This window comes from Engraulis encrasicolus, chromosome 24 (assembly GCF_034702125.1).
Source record: "Engraulis encrasicolus isolate BLACKSEA-1 chromosome 24, IST_EnEncr_1.0, whole genome shotgun sequence".
Taxonomy (NCBI): Eukaryota; Metazoa; Chordata; class Actinopteri; order Clupeiformes; family Engraulidae; genus Engraulis; species Engraulis encrasicolus.
The window spans coordinates 1,318,835-1,341,607 of record NC_085880.1 but is presented as its reverse complement, the minus strand read 5'-3'; the positions used below and the strand labels follow the sequence as shown (position 1 = coordinate 1,341,607).

General features: G+C 42.5%; 1 protein-coding gene across 2 annotated transcripts in view; it reads left to right on the top strand.

Moving 5' to 3' along the window:
- The window catches only part of LOC134440999 (CSC1-like protein 2), a 75,913-nt gene extending 53,140 nt beyond the window's left edge, over positions 1-22,773 (top strand). For both annotated transcript variants that reach the window (XM_063191184.1, XM_063191183.1), the window contains 10 exons: positions 1,528-1,681; positions 3,550-3,656; positions 5,225-5,311; positions 5,501-5,566; positions 5,729-5,891; positions 7,002-7,107; positions 15,542-15,709; positions 17,188-17,303; positions 17,695-17,769; positions 18,487-22,773. In XM_063191184.1, the coding sequence (XP_063047254.1) occupies positions 1,528-1,681; positions 3,550-3,656; positions 5,225-5,311; positions 5,501-5,566; positions 5,729-5,891; positions 7,002-7,107; positions 15,542-15,709; positions 17,188-17,303; positions 17,695-17,769; positions 18,487-18,663 (1,219 nt within the window). In that variant the 3' untranslated portion in view covers positions 18,664-22,773. The remainder of the gene's footprint in view (positions 1-1,527; positions 1,682-3,549; positions 3,657-5,224; positions 5,312-5,500; positions 5,567-5,728; positions 5,892-7,001; positions 7,108-15,541; positions 15,710-17,187; positions 17,304-17,694; positions 17,770-18,486) is intronic.

The window sequence follows — 22,773 nt, the reverse complement described above, 5'->3', positions numbered from 1 at the left end:
GAGTGGCTTTTCATGCTGTTTAAAACCCATTTATACCATTCAGCACTGTATTTAACTCTACAGATGAGTGAGAACATCTTAACCAATGCACTACTGCACCCGCATGCCATCATGGAGGCTGACTTTTGAAGTTAGCACTAACACAAGTTGGATGGTCCATTTTCACTGTAGCACAGGATGTGCAATGCGCTATTATTGTCAAAAAGAATGGACTTCTACAACTTCTGCTGACTTCTGTAAGCAAAGGACAGTTTCCCATGTCTTCTGGGTTTATTTCAAGTGAGCTCAGGTGCTTAGGAGAATGTTACACCCCTGTATCATTTGCACGCATTAAGCATTCTTAATATGGTCAATTTTCAATAGCTCTAGCACTCCAGGAATTAGAGTGAGACTACAGCCAATATATATTTCATGGTGTCATGAACCTATACAATGATTTTAGTAAGAAAAATATGTCTTATATACACTCAATCGTGGTAAATCAAAGGGAATTCAAAAATGTATGTAATAACTATGGTAATTATTCCCTTTGCATCTTTAATTCTGAGTGACTCAGCCTCTCTGTGATGATCTTATACCTGGACACCTATATTGTCCGTCAGTACAATTCATTTTGAAATGTTCTTCTTTGTTGTTTGATCTTATTTGGATGTTTACAAAATTTCACTGATCCCCGTCCCAACTTATTTGAGACGTGTTGGATTTATCAAATTAGAAATAAGTACATATGTCCCCCAAAACAATATTTTTTCTCGGTTTTAACACTTAATATGTTGTCTTTTCACTATTCTCCATCTAATGAATAGATTGAATGTTTTGAAAATGATAGCATTTTGATTTTATTCACTGTTTACCAAACGTCCCAACTTCATCGGAGTTGGGGTTTGTAAGTCAATTACAGTGCAGCTCTCTGACAAGGAGCACAAACCTCACTCTGCAGTTTGAATATCCTTCGCACATGTTCTCTACACCACTGAAAATGATGTGGGAATGTGTGTTTTTACTCAGAATGACATGAATGCGTGTCTCCACTGGTGGTGACATGAATGCCTGTCTGCAATGGTAATGATGTGAATCCATGTCTGCACTGGTAATGACATGAATGCATGTCTCCACCAGGGCTGATACTATTCAGGCTCCATGCCTGATTTCAGGCTTGACAGAGTTTGCAAAAATAAAAACATTGATAATAATTAGCCATTAAGTTATTCTTATCTCAGAAAGTGTTACAGGTTCAGGGTTTTCCCCTACTATCAGGCTTGAATAATGGTCATACACAGGCTATTAAATGTTTGAATAATATGTCAAAATAGGCCTACGTTACGTGACTATGCAGTATCTTGTCGTCGTCGTTAGTGAAAAAAAATTCTGAGCCTGAACTTTTTCCCCTGCTCTATCACCCCTGCTCCACTGGTAATGACGTGAATGCATGTCTGCAATGGTAATGATGTGAATGCATGTCTCCACTGGTAATGACATGAATGCGTGTCTCCACTGGCAATGACGTGACTGTGTGTCTGCTAACAGGGAGCACCTGTCCACGGCTGGCTTCCCCTGGTGGGCGCGCTGCTTCGTCATCAACTGCCTGCTCTTCCTCCTGCTCTTCTTCCTCACCACGCCCGCCATCATCATCTCCACCATGGACAGGTTCAACGTCACCAAGCCCGTGCAGTACCTTAAGGTAAGAGCCGATGTTACTTTACCTTACATTTAGCAGACGCTTCTTCTTTAATTGGCCTAAATTTGGCCCTTTACGTATTGGTGATTTTTTTTTTTTGCTCCCCCATGGGCATATGGGCATATAATGTATGGTATTGCCGAATGCACGTTGAGTTCTGTCCCACCCCAAATTGCATTTACTGAGACCAATATAGGCACCCTTTCTCCAGACAAAGTGTGAGAACAAAGGGACATGTTTGGAAGACTACCTCAGTATAAAATAAGCATTCTTATTGAAGGTTATTAATGGATGGGAGCACAGTAGTCTGGTAATAGGTGAGCACTTAAAGGCTGTGTGTGTGGATGTGTTTGTGTGTTTCAGTAAGTGAAACAGAGGGAATGGCTTTTGTGTAACCTGAGCGTTTGTTTGATTGTCTAAACTCCAGGTTCTATTTTGGAAACAATGGTAGCATTTTACTGCAGATGGGGTCGCCTATTCACTATATGCAGAAAATACTCAACTACATCATAACAATATTGCTCTGACAGTAACGAGAGCCTCAAGTAACAGATTAAGACATAAACATTACAATTTTGGTGACACTAAGGTTATAACATAGGCTCCTCGCTAAGGGGTTAAGTAAACATACATCAGCCTGATCTCTGTCTCTTTACTTTTTTGGTATATTATGCATAGGTCAGCTGACACACAAAATCAGGTGACAATCCGCGTGTCCCAAATGGTGTACCTCTGCACTCCGGGTTCTACGTATGTTTCAGTGTGTAGGGTCTTCATGCTGGAAATTTAATGCACTTAAAGAAGCCCTAACAACGATCAGAAATGCAGTGCATGAATGATGGACACTGCACACAATAAACAGCCATGCTGTTTACGTAACGTAAAAATGTGAAGTTGGGTTCAGTAAAAGGGTTTTTTTTCAACAGTCTCTTATTTCTCTTATTTCTCTAAGTAATGTTGGTGAGACGACCAACCTCTTCATGTCGAGCCAAGTATTGTAAATGACATGGTAATCATTTGGGATGAAGTACATGTGAATACAAGAGCCAGAATCTGTGGTTAACCCATTGTGTCCTAGAGACACATATACAGTTTTTTCAGGATTTTGAGATTTTAGCTGTTTCATTAACTATCTGGGTATGTTAGAGCTGAATGGACACATTACAATGCAAGGGGAGGGTCTTGGCTTTTAAATGTAACTCATTTCATGTTTGTATGTGCTTCAGAGACTGAGATATTTAGGATTTAATAGGAAGAGGGCACCCTTTCCCAAAAAGGGCTTAGGACAAAATGGGTTAAACAGTAGCCAACTGATATTTTGGCGAGCTAATGCTATGCTAGTCCGTTATTTCCAGTGAGAGCTAGGGGTGTAAATAATAATCGATCGTTTGAATCGATGCATCGATCCTACAGCTGGCGATTCAATTAATCAGTGCGTCCACAAGTCGATAATTGATTAACCATTATTAATCATTATTAAGACTTTTTTCCTATTATTGCACTGAGGCTTTTTTTCTGCTCATGCAGTAATAATAATACGGGCAGTAATAGCCATATTAAAAAATATATAAAAGTTTTTAAAATATATATTTTAAGTATTTCTATGGATGAAATCCATGTCAAGTTAAACCTCCCTTTTAGAATTTCACTCTGCCAGCTTAATGTCACCCTGTAATAATGTTGCACCCCTCCCCTCCTTCCATCTTACCCTCCTTCTCTCTCTCTCTCTCTCTCTCTCTCTCTCTCTCTCTCTCTCTCTCTCTCTCTCTCTCTCTCTCTCTCTCTCTCTCTCCCTCTCTCTCTCTCCATCTCTCCATCTCTGTTGCCCCCCTCCTTGTGCTCCTTGTATCCTCCTCCTCCTCCTCCTCCAGAATCCCATCATTACCCAGTTCTTCCCCACTCTGCTGCTGTGGAGTTTCTCTGCCCTGCTGCCCACCATCGTCTACTACTCCGCCTTCTTCGAGGCCCACTGGACACGGTACCCACCCCTCCTCGCCTCGCCTCACCTCACCTCACCTCCTGGTTACTCTGCACACACACACACACACACACACACACACACACACACACACACACACACACACACACACACACACACACACACACACACACACACACACACACACACACACACACACACACACACACACACACACACACACACACACACACACACACCAAGTACCCACCACTGCATACTAGGGCTGTAACGATACACCCAACTCACGATTCGGTTCGTATTACAATTTTTGACCTGCGGTTCTGAAAACCCCACAATTTGTTTAATGTGTTTTTGATAACACTTTATTTTAGGGATACATCTATTAGGACTAATACATACAATGTTCCTGTATAAGTAACTTGTAAGGCATGTACAAAGCAAAATCAAACATTTGTTAGCTATGTATTCGCAAATGTCTTGTTCTTGCACAATAGGGATTTATTACCAATTTAACCTTAGTATGGACCTAGTAGGCCTTAGCATTTGCTTAGTACATGCCTTACAAGTTACTTATGCAGGCATTAACATTGTATGTATTAGTGCTAATAGATGTATCCCTAAAATAAAGTGTTACCGTGTTTTTTAATGAATTAGTTTGCTGAATAAGTTACAGAAGTTAGAAATAAGACGTTTAAAAATAATGATGCTGATGATGATGTGAAGCTTGGAAGCACCACCATCTCGTAATAACATGTGGCTGTTTTCTGGACTGACGAGCAACAGAACTTTGAAAGGGTGTATAACGATTTTGCCCTCTTGCACAGCGATACTGTTTTATGGCTCTGCGAATCATCACGGTTTCTCGGTTCAGTAAAATATCGTTACAGCCCTACTGGATACGGTACCCACCTCACCCCAGCTCACTTCACTTCACCTGACCTCCTCCTGGACCTTGCACTGCATTTTGCTTCTCATTTCAGTCCTCTGGGTGTTGCCTCTGACCTCATGCTTAGGTTTCTCCCCAACTCCCCGGGAGGAAATATATGGTGTCTACCAGAGTAAAGTGACTTTTTGGGGCTTTTCCCATGTTGGAGAATAACTTCCCAATTGTATTTTTGCAAGGTATTGCATAACAAACATGTATAAAAATAGTGTCATGTCATTGATGATGAAGGTCATGGTTTTTATTTTGGTTCCTTTTCAGTGCCCCACTAAAAATCGGATTTTCTGTGTGAACACTTTGGCCAGTTTGACATTAGATGTAAACTGAACCAAGTGGCGTGCTTAACCGGAGCAGTTCTCTAGCAGTCTCAAAACTCCACCAGAGACCCATTCCATCTTTAGACAGACACAGTACTCTGGAAGCATGCGGGGAACTGTACCGCTGCTCTACAGTATGCCTGTGATGTTTCTCATTCGTCCAAATCACAAGTGGTCGTCATGAGTGCTAAATTGCAGGCAACTGGATTACCGGTGGTTTAGCTCGACTACTGTTGAGATTACTTTAAGCTAATGGTTCAGTGTTACGCTAAAGAATGGAAAATGTCTGGTGCTTGAATTGCAACAGTGATGCCAACTGTTGACAAATGTCTCATGTCTCTCAGGTCTGGGGAGAACAGGACCACCATGCACAAGTGCTACACCTTCCTCATCTTCATGGTCTTACTACTGCCCTCTCTGGGGCTCACCAGGTACTGCAGCCTCTGAAAAACACAGCACTGTATATACTGTACATTAGTTTTACATAACATGAGTTTTTAAAATATATTTATATATATACATTTTTTTTCATATTTCTTTCACGTAAACTTGTATTTTTGCACTTGAGTAGTTGAATTAATTTCATTTGTGATTTTGTCAATGTTATTTTCAAATTGCAGTTTGGATGTTTTCTTCCGCTGGTTATTTGACACACAGTTCCTGGCTAAAGGAAAAGTGAGATTTGAGTGAGTATCTGGGAGGCCTTGTGAAATGCCTTTCATAATGACACCATAATGACAACATGACACCGGGGAGATGGAAGTACCTTTCCAAAAAATAGTTGTTGTGCACCTTTCAATTGTTGACTTTGTGGTTTGAGTTTTAACTGCGTCTGTGTACCGTTTTAGGTGTGTGTTCTTGCCGGACAACGGTGCATTCTTCGTGAACTACGTGATCGCATCGGCATTCATCGGTAACGCCATGGACCTGCTGCGGATCCCCGGTCTGCTCATGTACATGATACGACTCCTTCTAGCCCGCTCCGCCGCGGAGAGGAGGAACGTCAAACGGGTCCGTTCCCATCACAAGCTGCTTATAGTAGTCCACAGTCTGTAGTAGGGATGTAAATAAAATCGAAATGTATCGATGTATCGGAAGCATCTGTCGGCGATTTAATCGAATCGCATCATATGGTGGGGCGTTCTTGAGAATCGAAAAGAATCGAATCGCTGGCCCCTGTGCAATGCCCTAGCTCCATAACGCAATAGTAGTGGAAAAGTAATTGGAAAAAATCGAATCGAACCGAATCGTATCGTATTGTGGGGAATTCTTAAGTATCGAAAAAAATCGAATCCCTGATTTCAGAAATCGATACCATATCGTATAGTCATGATGGCTGTGATTTACACCCCTAGTCTGTAGTGTTGTGCCTTGCTCATATGTCCAGTATTAATATGCGGGACAGAGTGGTCTGATCATGGTTAAAGAGATGGGCTTTAGATCAGAAGGTTGCTGGTTTGAATCCCACCCTCTATCTCCTACCTCTCTCTACACCTTCATCCTTGGCTGAAGTACCCTTTAGCAAGGCACCTAACCCCTCTTTGCTCCAGGGACTGTAACCAATACCCTGTAGTCGCTCTAGATAACAGCATCAGCTACGTGTAGTGTAATATAATGTATATTCAGTTAGGTATTGCCTTAAGGTTTGGACATATATAGTGTGTAATGCCATTTTGCCATCATTTGTGTGCATGAAATTCAATACAAGTTTGTCAGATGAAACCAAATGTAACACTGAGCTCCCAATGAACAGGCATATAGATTGATGGATAGATGAGGCAGTTGGTAGGGTTCAATTTGTTGCATGGGTGGCACAACGGTATGAAGGCAGGGGGGAAAAAAGCAGTGCCAAACTGTGCAGGGAATATTATGGCATTTCAGTATCAGTCCACGTGGGTCAAACCTTTGTCACTTTCTACTGGTGAAGTGACAGTTTTTTGCAGCAGACCCGAAACCCTAATTGATGGAAGACATCAACTACTATCATTCAGTAAAATAACGATTTTGCAGAACAGATAAAGGTGTGAAATTATTCAGTGCAACCCCTCAAAATGCTGGTTGTAGTTTCCAGGGTGGAATGATGACCTTGTAACACCCTTGTCGTTTCTCTCTCCCCCCCAGCATCAAGCGTATGAGTTCCAGTTTGGTGCGGCGTACGCCTGGCTGATGAACGTCTTCACGGTGGTCATGACCTACAGCATCACCTGCCCAATCATCGTGCCCTTCGGTAGGTTTTGATGTAATATTATGGCACTCCAACAATCCATAGGGTTGATAGACACACAATGACTAAGCTGATCTATTTTTTCACTTATTTTACTATATTTATTTGTTATATTACAAAGCATTCACACCATCTTTTTTTTTGTCTTGCATACCCCCTAAGACTTTTTGTCATATCATGAGTAACCCCCCGAAATCATGCTCTATACCTCTTTCTCTATCCCAATGTGGCTGTGTTTGTTATCTTTCCACTTTTCCACGTACCTCCTGCAGTGTGCTCCCGTACCCCTAGTGCTACACATACCCCTGGTTGGGAACCACCGATTTACACTCCTCTCCTGAGTGTGAGGAAGGGCTGCCTATATGCAGTGTACCTACATTTGCCACTCTAAATCAGCAGATACTTTGGATGAAAACCTGGTCCTGTGGTGTGTTACCTTGCAACAGATTTCACCAAAGCCACCACACCACAGTTCTGTCTCTCAGATCAGATGGCCCAGACAGGGTTGGAATTTCCCTGTGCCCCTGTGTCCTTCTAGGGGCATTGTTTCCCTAATCTCCCCCCACTTAAGCCATCTTCTCATCTGGAGATTAAGATCTGTAGTAGCCTACAATGCCCTAGCACACGGATCACTGGCCCACGCAGCCCTCTAGTTTAACGCCCGCCCTGAGGTCGTCTGTTGCTCATAAATAGAGATGGGCATCATTCATCATTCATTCAAGTTCTTATCTTCTTTAGGGAGTTCTTGCCCCTTGTGGACATGTAATTTGAAGGCTTAAAGCCAACGATGCATTGTGCATTTGTAAAAAAAATAAAATGGCCTTTATGAAGCCTATTAGTACGTTTAAAAGGTTTTGTGCTTGAAATGTAGGTTATGTTTCAATGTCCTCGTGCCCCTCTCTTGAACAATGGCTCCAGTTGTTCTCCCGTGACCCGAGACAATTGACTGCACCGCATTTCTGACCAAAAATGGCCTTGTGCTAAAGACAAGGTTGCTGACCCCTTGCTGTGGCAGGTTGGGTGTACTGCACTGTCTAGCAGTAATGTTCTTTTCATGTCAGCTGGTATGTTTTTTTTAAGAAAGTGAGATCAATTTAGTGCAGTTAGCAGGGAAAACTCGTACAACTTTCGCTCTGGCTGAGTTACGATGCAGGTCCAGTCGACCTGGCTGAGGCAAGGGCGCCAGAACGAGGTTTTTTTCCCTTCCCTTTATTTCTGAACAATGTTAATGCTGCTGCACTCTACTCATTTGTCTGCAGTCAAAGTTTAGAAAGCCTCATCTAGGGAGCTCAAAAGTGTGAATGCAAATGCACCAGTGCATCCCCCTTTCTGGCACTTATTGGTTGAGGACTGAGTGGAAAACTGTGGCTTTATTTATAGACAACTTTGAATTGTTTTGGGAGCATGTCATTCCAGTGCAGAGATGGGCTATACCCAAATGCAGACGGTATCGACAAACTTGCTGAACACATTACGTTCCATTTCATTACATTACATTTGGCAGACTCTTTTATACAAAGCGACTTACAACAACCGAGGACATAATCTTAGCATACGTGCAAAGCTTGCCAATACAAAGTGCACAGATACAGAACAATAAGTGCACATGCCAAGTAGGGTTATTTTTGTTTAAAGTACATTACCACAGGATTAAGTAGAGTACACACACCCACACAGCATGACTCAGAATCTACCCCGGGTCTGGGCCATCTCAGACATTAGTGCAGTAAATAGTCTGGAAAGAGAAGAGTCTTTTGTGACCAAAACACCCTGTCATTTACTAGATGACACAGCACTTCTGGCTTGGTTAGATATGGACACTGAACTGTCACTTCTGCCCACAAATGATCCACGGCCCACTGTCATCTCAAGAACTCCCCATTTGGTCATCCATGAAAGCAAAGTAAGACCCTAGAGACTTATTGTACTGATCTCTGCCTGTGTTGACAAGGAAATAAGGTATGCACATAATATGACCTTACCTAACCTACCTTATCTTACATTGATGTAGGACTAACATCCTCACGCTGGAGTTCTGCTCCCAATGTTACACAGACTAAAAATAGCGGCAGTCAATTGATGCTATGTGGTCTTGGTTTCACCTCTAGATGTCTGGGAACTGGTCTCAGAATAGGTTGTGTCTGTCTTGTTCAGTATCCCACTGTGCTGCCCAAGGTGCCTGGAACGACATAGACGCAGCATTCAGGCTTATGAGATTTGGGATTTTTTAAAATTCAAAATGTGGGTATGTTAGAGCTGAATTAACACATTCTAATGCAGAGGAGCTTTTAAATGCAACTCCTTTCATAGTACATGGAAGTCCTTGTGCACAGCCTTCAGTTGTCCAGGTGCAGGTGTAAGGCAGGAAAACTTGATCAATATGACATGAAGTTCATTAAACACCGCACACTGGATACCGTTCTTTTTTCTCTTTATTTTTTTGGAGTGAACAATGGGTTTCCCCTCGTGCGTCTTCAGGTTCGCTCTTTTCACTTCTTTTGTGTCTTTTTGTGCTTCGGAGGCTGAAATATTTAGGTTTTTATAGGCTGAGGGCACCTAAGAGGGCTTAAGCATTCAGCAGGCATTCTTTTGTAGGTGCCTTAAGCTAAAATGGGTTAATATAGTTAAAATGCTCTGCTCGGAATCTTATTTAGACTGTATTCCCGCAGAAAATCAAAAATATGGACTTGGCTTCTATTAGGGGTGGGGGGTATGGCCAAAAATGTATACCTTGGTATAATTTTAGTCACGGTATATATCATGGTATATATCACGGTATTGTACATTTGTTTAAAATTGAAGCGTTGCAAAATGACAAAAAAAAAACACATTTTTTTTAACCTTTGCATTTGATTTTTTGAAATTACGCAATGTCCTTTCATATACAGTCCCAAGAAAAAGTTTGTACACCCTTTGAAATTTCTTACATTTCTGTCAAAATTGGTCATAAAGCATGATCTGATCTTCCCGGAAATCACAAGAAGGAACAACCAGAGTCTGCTTTAACTAATTCAACCCAAGCATTTACAAGTTTACTTATTTTCATTGGCCATAAGATGTAAACATTCACAGGACAGAAAGGCATAAGTAAGTACACCCTTGCATTCAATAGGTTTTAACCCTAAGTTTGTCGCAATAACCTCAACCAGATGTTTCCTGTAGTTGCAGATCAGATTAACAAAACAATCTGGATGTATCTTGACTCCCTCTTCTTTAGAAAACTGTCCTTCTGCAGCAAGGTTTCTGGGATATCTGGAGTGAATAGCTTTCTTGACTTCATGCCATATCATCTCAAATGTTTTTTTGTCAGAGCTTTGACTGGGCTATTCCAGAATGTGTATTTCATTGTTATGAAGCAATTCAAAAGTCATTGCCTCTAAAATATGGGTTGTTGTCCCATTTCAGCACCCATCCTCTTGTGTGCCTCAACTGTGTGACAGACTACCTCACATTTTTTCTGTAAAATATCTCAATGAACTTCTGAGTTCATTGTTCCACTGATAATAGCAAACTGACAAGGGCCTGAGGCACCAAGGTAGCCGCATATAATGATTCTCCCGCCACCATACTCAAAGGTGGAGATGATGTTTTGGTGAAGGTGTGGTACTCCAGTTCTCCTCCAAACATGATACTATGTGTTCCCCTGAAAAATTCAACTTTGGTTTCAACGTTGGTCTACAGAATATTTTGCAGTAATTTTATGAAGCATATAAATGCTTTTTCGCAAACCTCAAAGGTGCAGCAATATTTTTTTTGGACAGAAACCCCATTAATTTTAGATTGGCAGAATGAACCCCATTTTTAGTTATTCTTGGTTACATCTCCACTTCTGAGTATGGTGGCGGGAGCATCATTATATGCGGCTACCTTGCTGCCTCAGGCCTTTGAAAGTTTGCTATTATCAGTGGAGCAATGAACTCAAGTTTATTGTGATATTTTACAGAAAAAACGTGAGGAAGTCTATCACACAGTTGAAGCACATAAGAGGATAGGTGCTGAAATGTGACAACAACCCATACTTTAGAAGCAAATCTAAATTAGAATGCCTTCATAACAATGAAATACACATTCTGGAATAGTCCAGTCAAAGCCCTGACTAAAAATAATTGAGATTATATGGCATGAAGTCAATAAAGCTATGCACTCCAGACATCCCAGAAACCTTGCTGACGAGAGGCAGTTCTCTAAAGAAGAGGGAGACAAGATACATCCAGATATTTTTGTTAATCTGATCTGCAACTACAGGACAAGTCTGGTTGAGGATATTGCAACTAACTGAGGGTTAAAACCTATTTAATGCAAGGGTGTACTTACTTATGCCTTGCTGTCCTGTGAATGTTATAGCCTTATGGCCAATAAAAATATGATAACATGTAAATGTTTGTGTGGAATTAGTTAAAGCAGACTCTGATTGTTCCTTCTTGAGATTTCCGGGAAGATCAGACCATGTTTTATGATAAATTTTGACAGAAATGTAAGAAATTTCAAAGGGTGTACAAACTTTTTCTTGGGACTGTATGTGTGAATTCTTGCCATTACATTTTTTAAAAATAAGCAAAAACTAGCCTATGTAAAATGCATTTTGCAATGCAATGCAATGCTACCCAATAGGGAGGGAAAGTAATCTCATCGCCCCCTGCTGGCAACGTTCCAACCCCCTGCAACAAATGAATGTTTTTTTTCTTTGAAAAATTACATCTCGGCCCTGACGACGAAGTAGAAGTAGTGGCAGTCATATTATGGGCATGTTGGCCCGTTTTATCGAATCAGGTGGTAAAATGTTCGGTTTTTCACTGATCTGAGCTGATTTTAATATTCTTTAAAAAGCTAATACAGAACTACACTGACTGGCATGTGTGGCTTGTTTACTCCATGTAATTAGCATAGCCAAATTAGCATAGCCAAACATGAGCCAGAGAGGTGGTTACTCGTCACCACAGAAGCCATCATATCTACTAGAGAATTTAAAACCATACCAAAATGATCGCGTGTATATATGTGTAATAAGAAGACAACGTGGAACTCATAGGATTACAAGAATGTGAAGATATGCGAAGAACTTGCGTTCGTTCGCGTTCATTTGTTTCTCTGTGTTGTCAACGAGGCGTGAAGCACAGCATGCTGGGAGCTGTAGTCCATTTCCGACCAGATTGGCACAATTTCTATTTTTCTTAAAAGGGCAAAAAATGACTTAAGATTTTCACAGGTAGTAGTTCATGCTATTGTGTACGCTGAAAAATGTGTCTGGTGTTATAGTTCCAAGTCATATCTTTGTGGGATTTTTTTAAAAACTTGTCTATGGGAGTTTCAATAGGATCACCCTGGTGTTTGGAACGTAACCGCTAGGATCGCTGTTTTCCACTTTCCCTCCCAATAAACAGTGTCAATTTCACCAAGTGTCGAAGGGGTTAAACTACGGTAGAGAGGGGGAAAAGGGAGGGGTGTGTCAAACTGAACACATTGAGAGTAAATAGAACTGAACGTGGATTGTATCAACTACATCTTTCATTGCACCTTTTTTTCTATTTCTGGAGTTGTTCATGGTAATTTTGAAATGTGTGCTTGCATCTGTGATTATGCCAAGCATAATAGTTTAAGCTGTCATTGTTAAAGTTAAGAAAAACGAACTTTCACATGAGGCAGTTAGCAATGCATTGCAGAACTAACACAGATACTCTTAGGAAGACTTCTTATAAGGGCTGTGGAACTAATGCATTTGAATGGCAATGGCAGCTTTCACTGCACCAGCGGTTAGCGTGCTAACGTTAGCGAAATCGCTAATGCCACATTCTAAACAGTGAACAGTCATTTTAGTTACTAACACCCAATCAGATATCATGAATGATATTATCTCAACTGGAAACAGTAACATACAGCTGTTATGGCTGGCGCAATGTGTTAAATGTAAGGCAACCAATGTTAGCACATTAAGTAAGGGTTAACGTTCGGCGAGAAGGTCGCTACCGTGGAATAGCAGCACGACAGAGAGAATCTTTAGACCCCGACGCGGAGCGGAGGGGTCTTGTTCTCTCTGAAGTGCTGCTATTCCACAAAGCGACCGACTCGCCGAAAGTTAACCCGCTTATTATATGGATGTACTTAAATGATTCACACATGCGGGGCCATTTCTTTAGACCTATTTAATGTTAAGATTGTTGCTGCGCAAAACAAAACAGTGCCGTTGTGGAACACCGCTAGGCAACAGCTAGGTAGGCTAGCCAGGACAACAGGTGTTGTCTATCACAGCAGCTGATTAGAGTGACAAAAGACCGGACCCCCTGCGGAGTGATATGAAACATTCGCTTTAGCCACTGACTTGTAGCCTATACAAGCCAGTGGCTTTAGCAGTGAACGTCTTGTTGCCATTGACAGCGGTAGCCAGGACAACGGGTGCTGTCTATCACAGCAGCTGATTAGAGTCTTGTTGAAAAGTCGCTTTAGCAGTGAAAAGTCTTGTTGCCATTGACAGCAGTCTGTTATAGACCAACCCGTCCGTTATCGAAAAATAACAGACGTCCGAACGTTGGGGAGCCCCGTTGAAATGAATGGAGCATTCGACGGATGACGTCACAACCATATAATAAGCACATTTATTTTCTCAGACACCAGCATAGACATGAATGACTTGGGCTGTTAGCTAGTTAGCTTGCATTTCGTGCCCAGTAAATTGTGGAGTCCAGAATCGAAATGTGTTGCCATCACATACCATTTCAAACAATAGTTCACTACACTAACCATACATTTTACACTTGAAGCTTATTCAAAGGAAATGATTGTGCTGTTTCTCTACAACCACATTGCTACAACTTGAGGCAGTCAGTCGGGTGGATGTTCAAAACGTTGTCTATACTGCCATCTGCAGGATGCAATGCGCTATATCACGGTAGAACGGTATGGCCAAAATCCATACCTTGATGGAAAAAATACCTTTTACGATAGTATACCGTCCATACCGCCCACTCCTAGCTTCTATTGTGTGAATTTCTGAAAACGAAAAACAAAAAAATGTCCTGGCTCAGTGGAGAGGTTCTATTGGTTCTATGGCAGTTGATAATGCAGGCAGGTCCAGGGTAGGAGTCAAGGACGTCTATAGGATTCTATCATCCGCATTCTAAGATTCAAATTCAAATCTTTAAAAACTGGCAGTTGGTCAGGGTGCTCTCTGCCACCTGCACCTGTGAAACTTCAGTCTGGTAGAGTGGAGGTGGTCACTGTGACATCATCAGCCCGAACACAGAGGTCCAGGCATCTTTATTTCATTGTGCCTAAAATATAATGCTACCCATGTAAGTTGTAAAGACCTAAAAATAGCTAAATCTAATGTTTGTAATGTCTTAAATGTATTTAGTATATAAAAAGTATGTATTTTAGATATTTTAAGAATGAAGGATAGGCTGGGGAACCTTTTTAAAGACGGCTTGATATTGCACTACATTTGCAATTCTACTTGTCTACCTGTGAGGGTGACCTGAAATATCCCGTATGTAAACTCAGTGGTGTAGTCTACGTAGAAAGCAGGTATACGCAGTATACCCACTTAAAAATTTCAGGGATTTCAGTATACCCACTTAAAATTGATTGATCCATTATTTAGAATAGCACAAATATATACAGTACCCACCTCAAAAAACGCTCAAATATACAGTATACCCACCTCAAAAAAGTAGACTACACCACTGTGTAAACTGTACTCACACATACACCATCATGTATACACACAGAGGTCTTTTTTTCTATCCAACACACACACACACACACACACACACACACACACACACACACACACACACACACACACACACACACACACACACACACACACACACACACACACACACACACACACACTAGTTGTAGTGGCATCGATGTGATCTTACTATGGTAATTTATCGATGTGTTTTGAAACATTCTTGCATGTAACGAGTGACTTCATGACGGTATTGCCTCATTAATTGTATTGTGTTCACTCATTCTTATATCGGAATCAATGTATTAATAAGTGGTGTCAACAATAATCGATTTGGCAATGCAATGCAACGCAATGCTGGGCATGGATGATCCAATTCAATGCGACAAGTTTCAGAATCGATGCAGCAAATTTTTAAAGTTCAATTATAGAAAACAGCCAATAATGTTGCTCAGTATCTGACTACTTGTATTGCCTCATCATGACTGATGAAACATTTGCTTTGCTTTCAGTAGAAATGTAATACATTGCAATGCATCGTAGAATTGAATTGAATCGAATCGCTACCTCCCGAATCGGAATCGAATCGAATCGAATCGTGAGGGCAGTGCCAGCAATGCACACCACTAGTATTTATAGTCAATCATTTGCTGTCAGCCCATAGGATCTGATACCAGTTTTACACGCATGCGTGTATGCCCATTCACATACTGTATTCATGACCTCCCCCTGTCCCTCCCCTGTCCCCAGGCCTGATGTACATGCTCCTGAAGCACCTGGTGGACAGGTACAACATGTACTACGCCTACCTGCCCTCCAAGCTGGACAAGAAGATCCACTCAGGGGCCGTCAACCAGGTGGTGGCCGCCCCCATCCTCTGCCTCTTCTGGCTACTGTTCTTCTCCGTGGTGCGAATAGGTATGTATGTGCGTGCGTGCCTGCGTGTCTGTCTGTCTGTCTGTCTGTCTGTCTGTCTGTCTGTCTGTCTGTCTGTGCTTGTGTGTGTGGTGCTTATGCCTCCATCCTCTGCCTCTTCTGGCTACTGTTCTTCTCCGTGGTGCGAAGGTATGTATTTGTGTGTGTCTGTGTCTGTGTCTGTGTGAGTGTGTTTGTGTGTGTGTGTGTGTGTGTGTGTGTGTGTGTGTGTATGCAGCACGTGTGTGTGTGTGTATGCAGCACGTGTGTGTGTGTGTGTATGCAGCACGTGTGTGCACGTGTGTCGCGAGTATGCCCCCATCCTCTGCCTCTTCTGGCTACTCTTCTTCATCGTGGTGTGTGTGTGTGTGTGTGTGTGTGTGTGTGTGTGTATGCAGCACGTGTGTGTGTGTGTGTGTGTGTGTGTGTGTGTGTGTGTGTGTGTGTGTGTGTGTATGCATGCAGCACGTGTGTGTGTGTGTGTATGCAGCACGTGTGTGTGTGTGTGTGTGTGTGTGTGCACGTGTGTCGCGAGTATGCCCCCATCCTCTGCCTCTTCTGGCTACTCTTCTTCATCGTGTGTGTGTGTGTGTGATGCATGCAGCACGTGTGTGTGTGTGTGTGTATGCAGCACGTGTGTGTGTGTGTGTATGCAGCACGTGTGTGTGTGTGTATGCAGCACGTGTGTGTGTGTTGTGTGTATATGCAGCACGTGTGTGTGTGTGTGTGTATGCAGCACGTGTGTGTGTGTGTGTGTATGCAGAACGTGTGTCGCGAGTATGCCCCCATCCTCTGCCTCTTCTGGCTACTCTTCTTCATCGTGGTGTGTGTGTGTGTGTGTGTGTGTGTGTGTGTGTGTGTGTGTGTGTGTGTGTGTGTGTGTGTGTGTGTGTGTGTGTGTGTGTGTGTTTGCAAGCGTATGTGCTGTATGCCCCCATCCTCTGACTGGTTCCTCTGGCTAATCATCTCTTTTTTCGTGCAAGTCCGAGTGGGCAAGGCTGCCATCTACAGGACAGGCAGGCCCCTTGCAGCATAGTGGAGTTGCCGGGATGGAGTTTAGTGCTGTGTGTGCATGTGTGTGTGCGTGCACCTCTGTGTGTGAAGGATTTTTTATTCAATTTTCAGCACCTTAATATATTTTTAACAGACGTCTTAAACAGCCAACCCAAGTATTTGTAATGGATCTGACTGGGGGAGTAAATGTGGGGGTTTGTGAGGATGGATGGATGTAGACCTGCAGATGGGAGCAAAAAGAAGGGTTAAAAGGGTGGGTGTTGTGGAGTACATGCAAATACTTTCAAGTAAAAAAGAATACCGTCTGAGCACAGGACAAACGGTATAGGGGGGGCCTTCTGATTGTTCTGATTGTTCTGATTGATGATTGTTCTGAACTTGAATGAACTTGAATGAACACAATAAAGTATATATATTAAACTAAAGTACCCCCATCTCTCCCTTGTGTTGCCTGTTCTCTCCTGCAGGTTTTGAGGCTCCCACCTCCATGTTCACCCTGGTGGTCCTGATCATCACCATCACTGTATGCCTCTCCCACGTCGTCTTCGGCCATTTTAAATACCTCAGTGCCCATAACTACAAGGTCAGAAATACATTTAGTTGCCTTTTTTTTCGTTAGCAATGGTCTGTGGTCTAATTAGTCTTTGTTCAAAAATGGTACATAGAGTGTTTTCCTGCCACGCTGTTGAAGCAATTTGATTTTAATCATTTATATGGAATGTGCTACACAACAGATTCCTATTCTTTTCTTTTGCTTCCCCTTCATCTTCTTGTTGCTCTTGTTCTAATTGCTTTACCTTTTTACAATGACTTTTAATTTGTCAACCAGTGATGACATGATGCTCTTCGTCAGCTGTGGTAACCATGTTAACCATGCTGTTCTTGTAGATCTGCAACGTCTCTTCAGTTGTAGTAGTGTTGTACTGCGTGCTTGCTCGTCATCACTACTAACCATACTGTTTTATGTTTTGTAGGTCGACACCAGGACGGATGTTGATGGAGTGGAGAACGGTGGTCCTCAGAATATTGCCATGACCTCCAAAGCCACTGTAAGTCACACCACTTACACCAAACCCATTTGGTTTGCTGTACTATACTTCTACAACTATTTATTGTACCTATGTATTAGTGGATGAAAATAATGTTAGTTGCTGTTTGTAATGAAATGTATTTTTTGTGAGACGTCACTTGAATTTCCTCTAATTAGACATAATCATGGTATTATTAGAGTACCATGCCAATATAACTACCATGACGCCTGATCGCTAATCATATTTAGCAATTTATGTTCTGTCACCCAACTGCATTTTGTTAGCCATCCCAAACCAACCACCCAGTTCACACCTTCCTATTTAGACAAAGAATCATTGAGGCAATTACCCTCTGTTTGGAAACAAAGTCTTTCACAGAAAAATACTCTTGTTTTTGGGCATATTGTTGCAATATACAAGTCATAAATGAATGCCATAGTGGTATTTTTTTTCATGCTAAGCTACTCAAAATTAAAGCACTATTCGTCTGCGTTTCGTTTCCCCACTTCCCTAAGTAGAAGTCATATTTAACAAGCCATCCTATAAGCAATAAAGACACAAGACCCTTTATAAAGTAAATAAATAATCAAACCCTGTATTCATACATGGGAGTTGGTTGCAAATGGGAGATAAGTGGAATAACAACCTATCGATGTCGACCGGTTTGATGAAGTGAATGTGTTGGCGGAGGCCATACTGACGCCACTCCTGCTGTGTGTGTCTGTGCTCCCCTAGTACATAGCCCAGGTGCTGCAGGAGTCGACCTCGGACGAGGCGGGCTCGTCGGGCAGCGGCGACGACGACGGCCAGGGGTCCTCGCAGGACGAGGACATGATCAACCCCAACACGGGCAACCAGGGAGACTTCCAGTCCGGAGAGGAGCACCTCATTGCCAACGAGGTCCGCCAGTGAACAGCAGAGGAGGAGGAGGAGAGGAGCGGGGTCCTCCAGCGAGGGGCGGAGGCGGAGAGTGAGGTCCGGCCAGAGAGGAGCGACGGAGGGTCAGGAGAGCCAGGCAGCAGGGGTGGGGAGGCAGTCGGGGCCATGGAGGTCCTGCACTCAACTGCACTCGATGGACAACGATGACCGCAGCAGCGGATAAAAGAAACAAACGCACCCAAACAAACATACACACATGAACAAAGATATGCTCCTTCATGGAGGTCCTGCATTCAGCTGGACTCTACCAGTGACGACGATGACGGCAACAGAAATGAGAAACACAAATGCACGCACAGCAACTTAAGAGGCCAGGTCGTCCTCCTCTTCCTCCTCCTGAAGCAGCTCTTGCTGGTGGATCAGGCGTCATGGCCTCTCTCCCCTCCTCTCCTGCCACTCTGCTCCACTCTACTCCACACCTGCCGCCTCCTCCTCCTCCTCCTCCTCCTCCTCCTCCTCCAGCAGTCAGTGCTCCATAGAGTTGGCCCTCCATTTAGTGTCTCCTTTTTTTTCTACTTGAGTTAGCTAAAACCGCACTTACTCACCCCACTCACCCCAACTCACCCACTCACGTGTTATATACACACTGTACTGACAAGTTCTCATCACCTTACCCTTTCACCCTTAGCCTTCTCTCCCTCGCTCCCCCCACCACCCACATCATAGACCAAGAGTAGAAAACTGTAGTTTACCTGGGGAGCGGGCTATGACGACAGACTGACTGTGTTTGAGATCGCACCGTATGGATTCCCCAGGCTTTATCATGACATGAGATGAGATGCTTTAAAGAAACAAACAAACAACAAAAAAAGACAAAAAAGAAGACAAAAAGAACTTTGGGAGGCGTCCTCCTGTGATCATCATACAGACAAAAAAAAAAAAGCGACTAAATGTTCTCACACACTTCTGCTGTTTGTTCACTCATGCCTCAGAGCTCCCTGAGAGAAAAGAAGAAAAACACTACCTTGTTATATTCTTTTATTATTTTTATTATTATTTAATCAGTTGTCAATAATGTTTTTTTCAGAATGAATCACTGATTTTTGATCCTCTACTGTAGTGTGTTGAGCCTGCTGTTAACAAGTCTACGTCTTTCCCCCCTCCCCGCCATTCGAAAAAGATCAATATTGTACAGAACACCTGATGGCAGAATTAGCTGAAGACATAGTTGTGATTACGTGATGACATCAGAACCTTGCTTGGTCCAGTACTCGTTTGCCTATGGAGATTAGATGACTGCTTTAGGCATCTAGAAGCATGTGTCACTACGTCGTAGCTATAATCTCCATCTCCCAATGTAGTGGCTCCCTGCTTTTCTTTGGATCTTGTGGCTTGTGTAACTAGACCTGGCTTTCAGTCAATTAGTCAGCCAGTCCTGTGCACACTAATCCATCAGGGGTGCATTTCTCAAAACCATTGTTGCTCACTACATTAGCTACTTTGCTAGTTTCAATGCAATTTCCCATTGGCAGCTACCCAAGTTGCTAATTGGCTTGCAACTACGCTTTCGAGAAATGCACCCCAGGACTCCCTCTGGAGGGACTGGTGTGTTTATGTGTTGGTTTGTTTGTTTGTTTTGGTGTTGAAACTGTAAAGACACCCTTTAAAATACTCCATGTTCTTCCGATCTAAGGGGTCCATTTCCCGCCTCCGCACGCGTAGTTCCTAACTATGTTGGCTACCGTGTTGTTTACGATGCACTTTCACCATTGCCAGCCACAACCAATGATAGTTGCTTACTGGCTGGGTCAGAGGTGCCAATCCGGGTTCAGAAAGTAAAATCCCTGCCACAGATTTGATCCAACAAGCCGACTTTAGCTGATAGTAATGAGTACTCTAGACAGGTAGACCTGTTGCTCATTGAAGTCACCTGTGTTGGAAGGAAACTGTGGCAGGGGTCTTACTTTCTGAACTGGATTTTTGACACTTCTGGCTGCGTTGTTGGGAAGTGCTCTCCAGAACTAAGAGCCAATCAGGGGTGCATTTCTCAAAACCATAGTTGCTTACTACCTTAGCTAATTTGCTAGTTTCAATGCAATTTCCCATTGGCAACTGCCCACGTTGCTAACTGGCTAGCAACTACGCTTTCGAGAAATGCACCCCGGGTTAGCTCTTGATCAGGCAAAATGAATGCAAATGCAGGACCAGAGCATGCCATTTGTTGGACAAAGAAAGAAGCTGTTCCCTGGGGTTTGAGCTGCTTTTTCGGGATCCCCTGTTGGAAACGTTTGAATGAGGCAGCAGCACGCACAGCAAATATAGGGCTTTGTACTTCTGTCTGTTCTTGTGTTCTTTTTTTAATCACTGTTATTATTTCTCTTCCCAGACCACTAATTAATATAGCAATGAATCATGATTTCACTAATGCTTTACTGTCGATTGTGGTATTGAAGCGTCACTAAAACGCAACACCTTGGTACTACATTTATACATGTCCCATTTGGTGTCATGTCTGTTTTGCTAACTAACGTTATACGGATCGATGTTAACAACCCCCTGTATTTTAAATCATTCGACCTGAGAAATGTAATGACTTGTGTTGTTTCATGGCAAGTGAGCACATTCTGTGGTATTCTCTGACGAGCTTTTAGAATGGAGTCATTTCTCTTCCAATATGTGGTCCCCCACTCAAGTGCTATTTTGTTTTTGTTTTGTTTTTGTTTTTTTGTTGTTTTTTTTTAGTTATGTAGACGTACGATCTGGGTTTAGCTCTTCTGAGATGCTACTGAGAAGAATGATTGTTGTCTGATATGTGCTTCTGTATGTACTATGGCCAAGGTGGACCCATGTCTGTCGCTGTTGGCCTGAGGCTTATGCATGCACACTACAAATGAAAGCAGAACGTTTGATTGTGGCTGTAATTCCTCCCAAAATCATTTCCTGTTAAAGTCCCCGCTGCAGTAGATGCACTAGCCCTGCCCCTTACCCCAACACATACACACACCTTCACCATGTTATGTATGTGATCATTCAAAAATTGTCTTACATTTTTGGGAGCGTTGGCTTGTGGCCTACTTGTCTCCTGAATCTTAACCAAGGAGGTTGAATGCAAAAGTAATTAGATATAGATTACTGTCTGTACTACTGTAGCCATGTGTAATGTGCAAGATGAATGTATGAATGGACACTGGTGCAGGGCCAGATTAAGATGGCCAGGGGGGTCCCTAGGCTACAGGTTGCTGTTGGCCCCCACCGACGGCAATTTCTGACAAAATTACATAGGTAGATTCCGAGCAATTAAGGACGTGTTTGCCAATCTGTGGACGGGAGTGTTAACAAGATTTAAAATTATTCTCTTCAACTCGACACGGCAGACAATAATGCATCATGTCACAATGCTGTAATTATTGATCCCCCTTTGGCCAATTGCGGGCCCCCTTGCAGGTGGGCCCCTGGGCTGCAGCCATAGCTAGCCTGTGTGTTAATCTGGCCCTGCACTGATGTCATTCTAAACAGAGTAGAGTTGTTTCCGAATCACTCCATATTGCAACTGCCTAATACATGGCCAATGGACGTGGACATCTGATAGCTGAAGTAATTTACATTAACATCTCGTCAGTGGCAAATAGTGTTACAAAAAAAAATTAGGAATAATGTGTTCCATATTTATTGCTTCTTGTTTTTGTTTGTTTGTTTGCATTGTGAAGGCAGTTTTTTGCCAGGGGATTGGCCTGTGGTCAATGGAGTTGTTAAATTTGTGAAATATTTGTGTACATAGATTAACTGCACTGCTCTTCAAAACACTATGCTTTGGTATTTATGACTACATTTGTACAGTTGTACGCAGTAAAACCAGTATGTACAGTCACCGTGTTTCCTGGTTTACTCTCCTCTCATCGTCAGCTTTTTCTTTCCCCATTCCCTCTACATAAAAATGTCACTGGAGGCAATTTTTTCATATTTAGGGTTATTCCCTGTTTTTAATAATTTTGTAAATTAACTGCTATCTCTTCCCTCTCATTCTGTCTCTGTCTTCCCTCTCTCTCTCTCTCTCTCTCTAAAAAAGACTGTATATTTGGCAGAGTCCCCTGTCAATCCCTTCCAAGTCTTTCAACAATAAAAAGGCATTTACTAATGAACAGA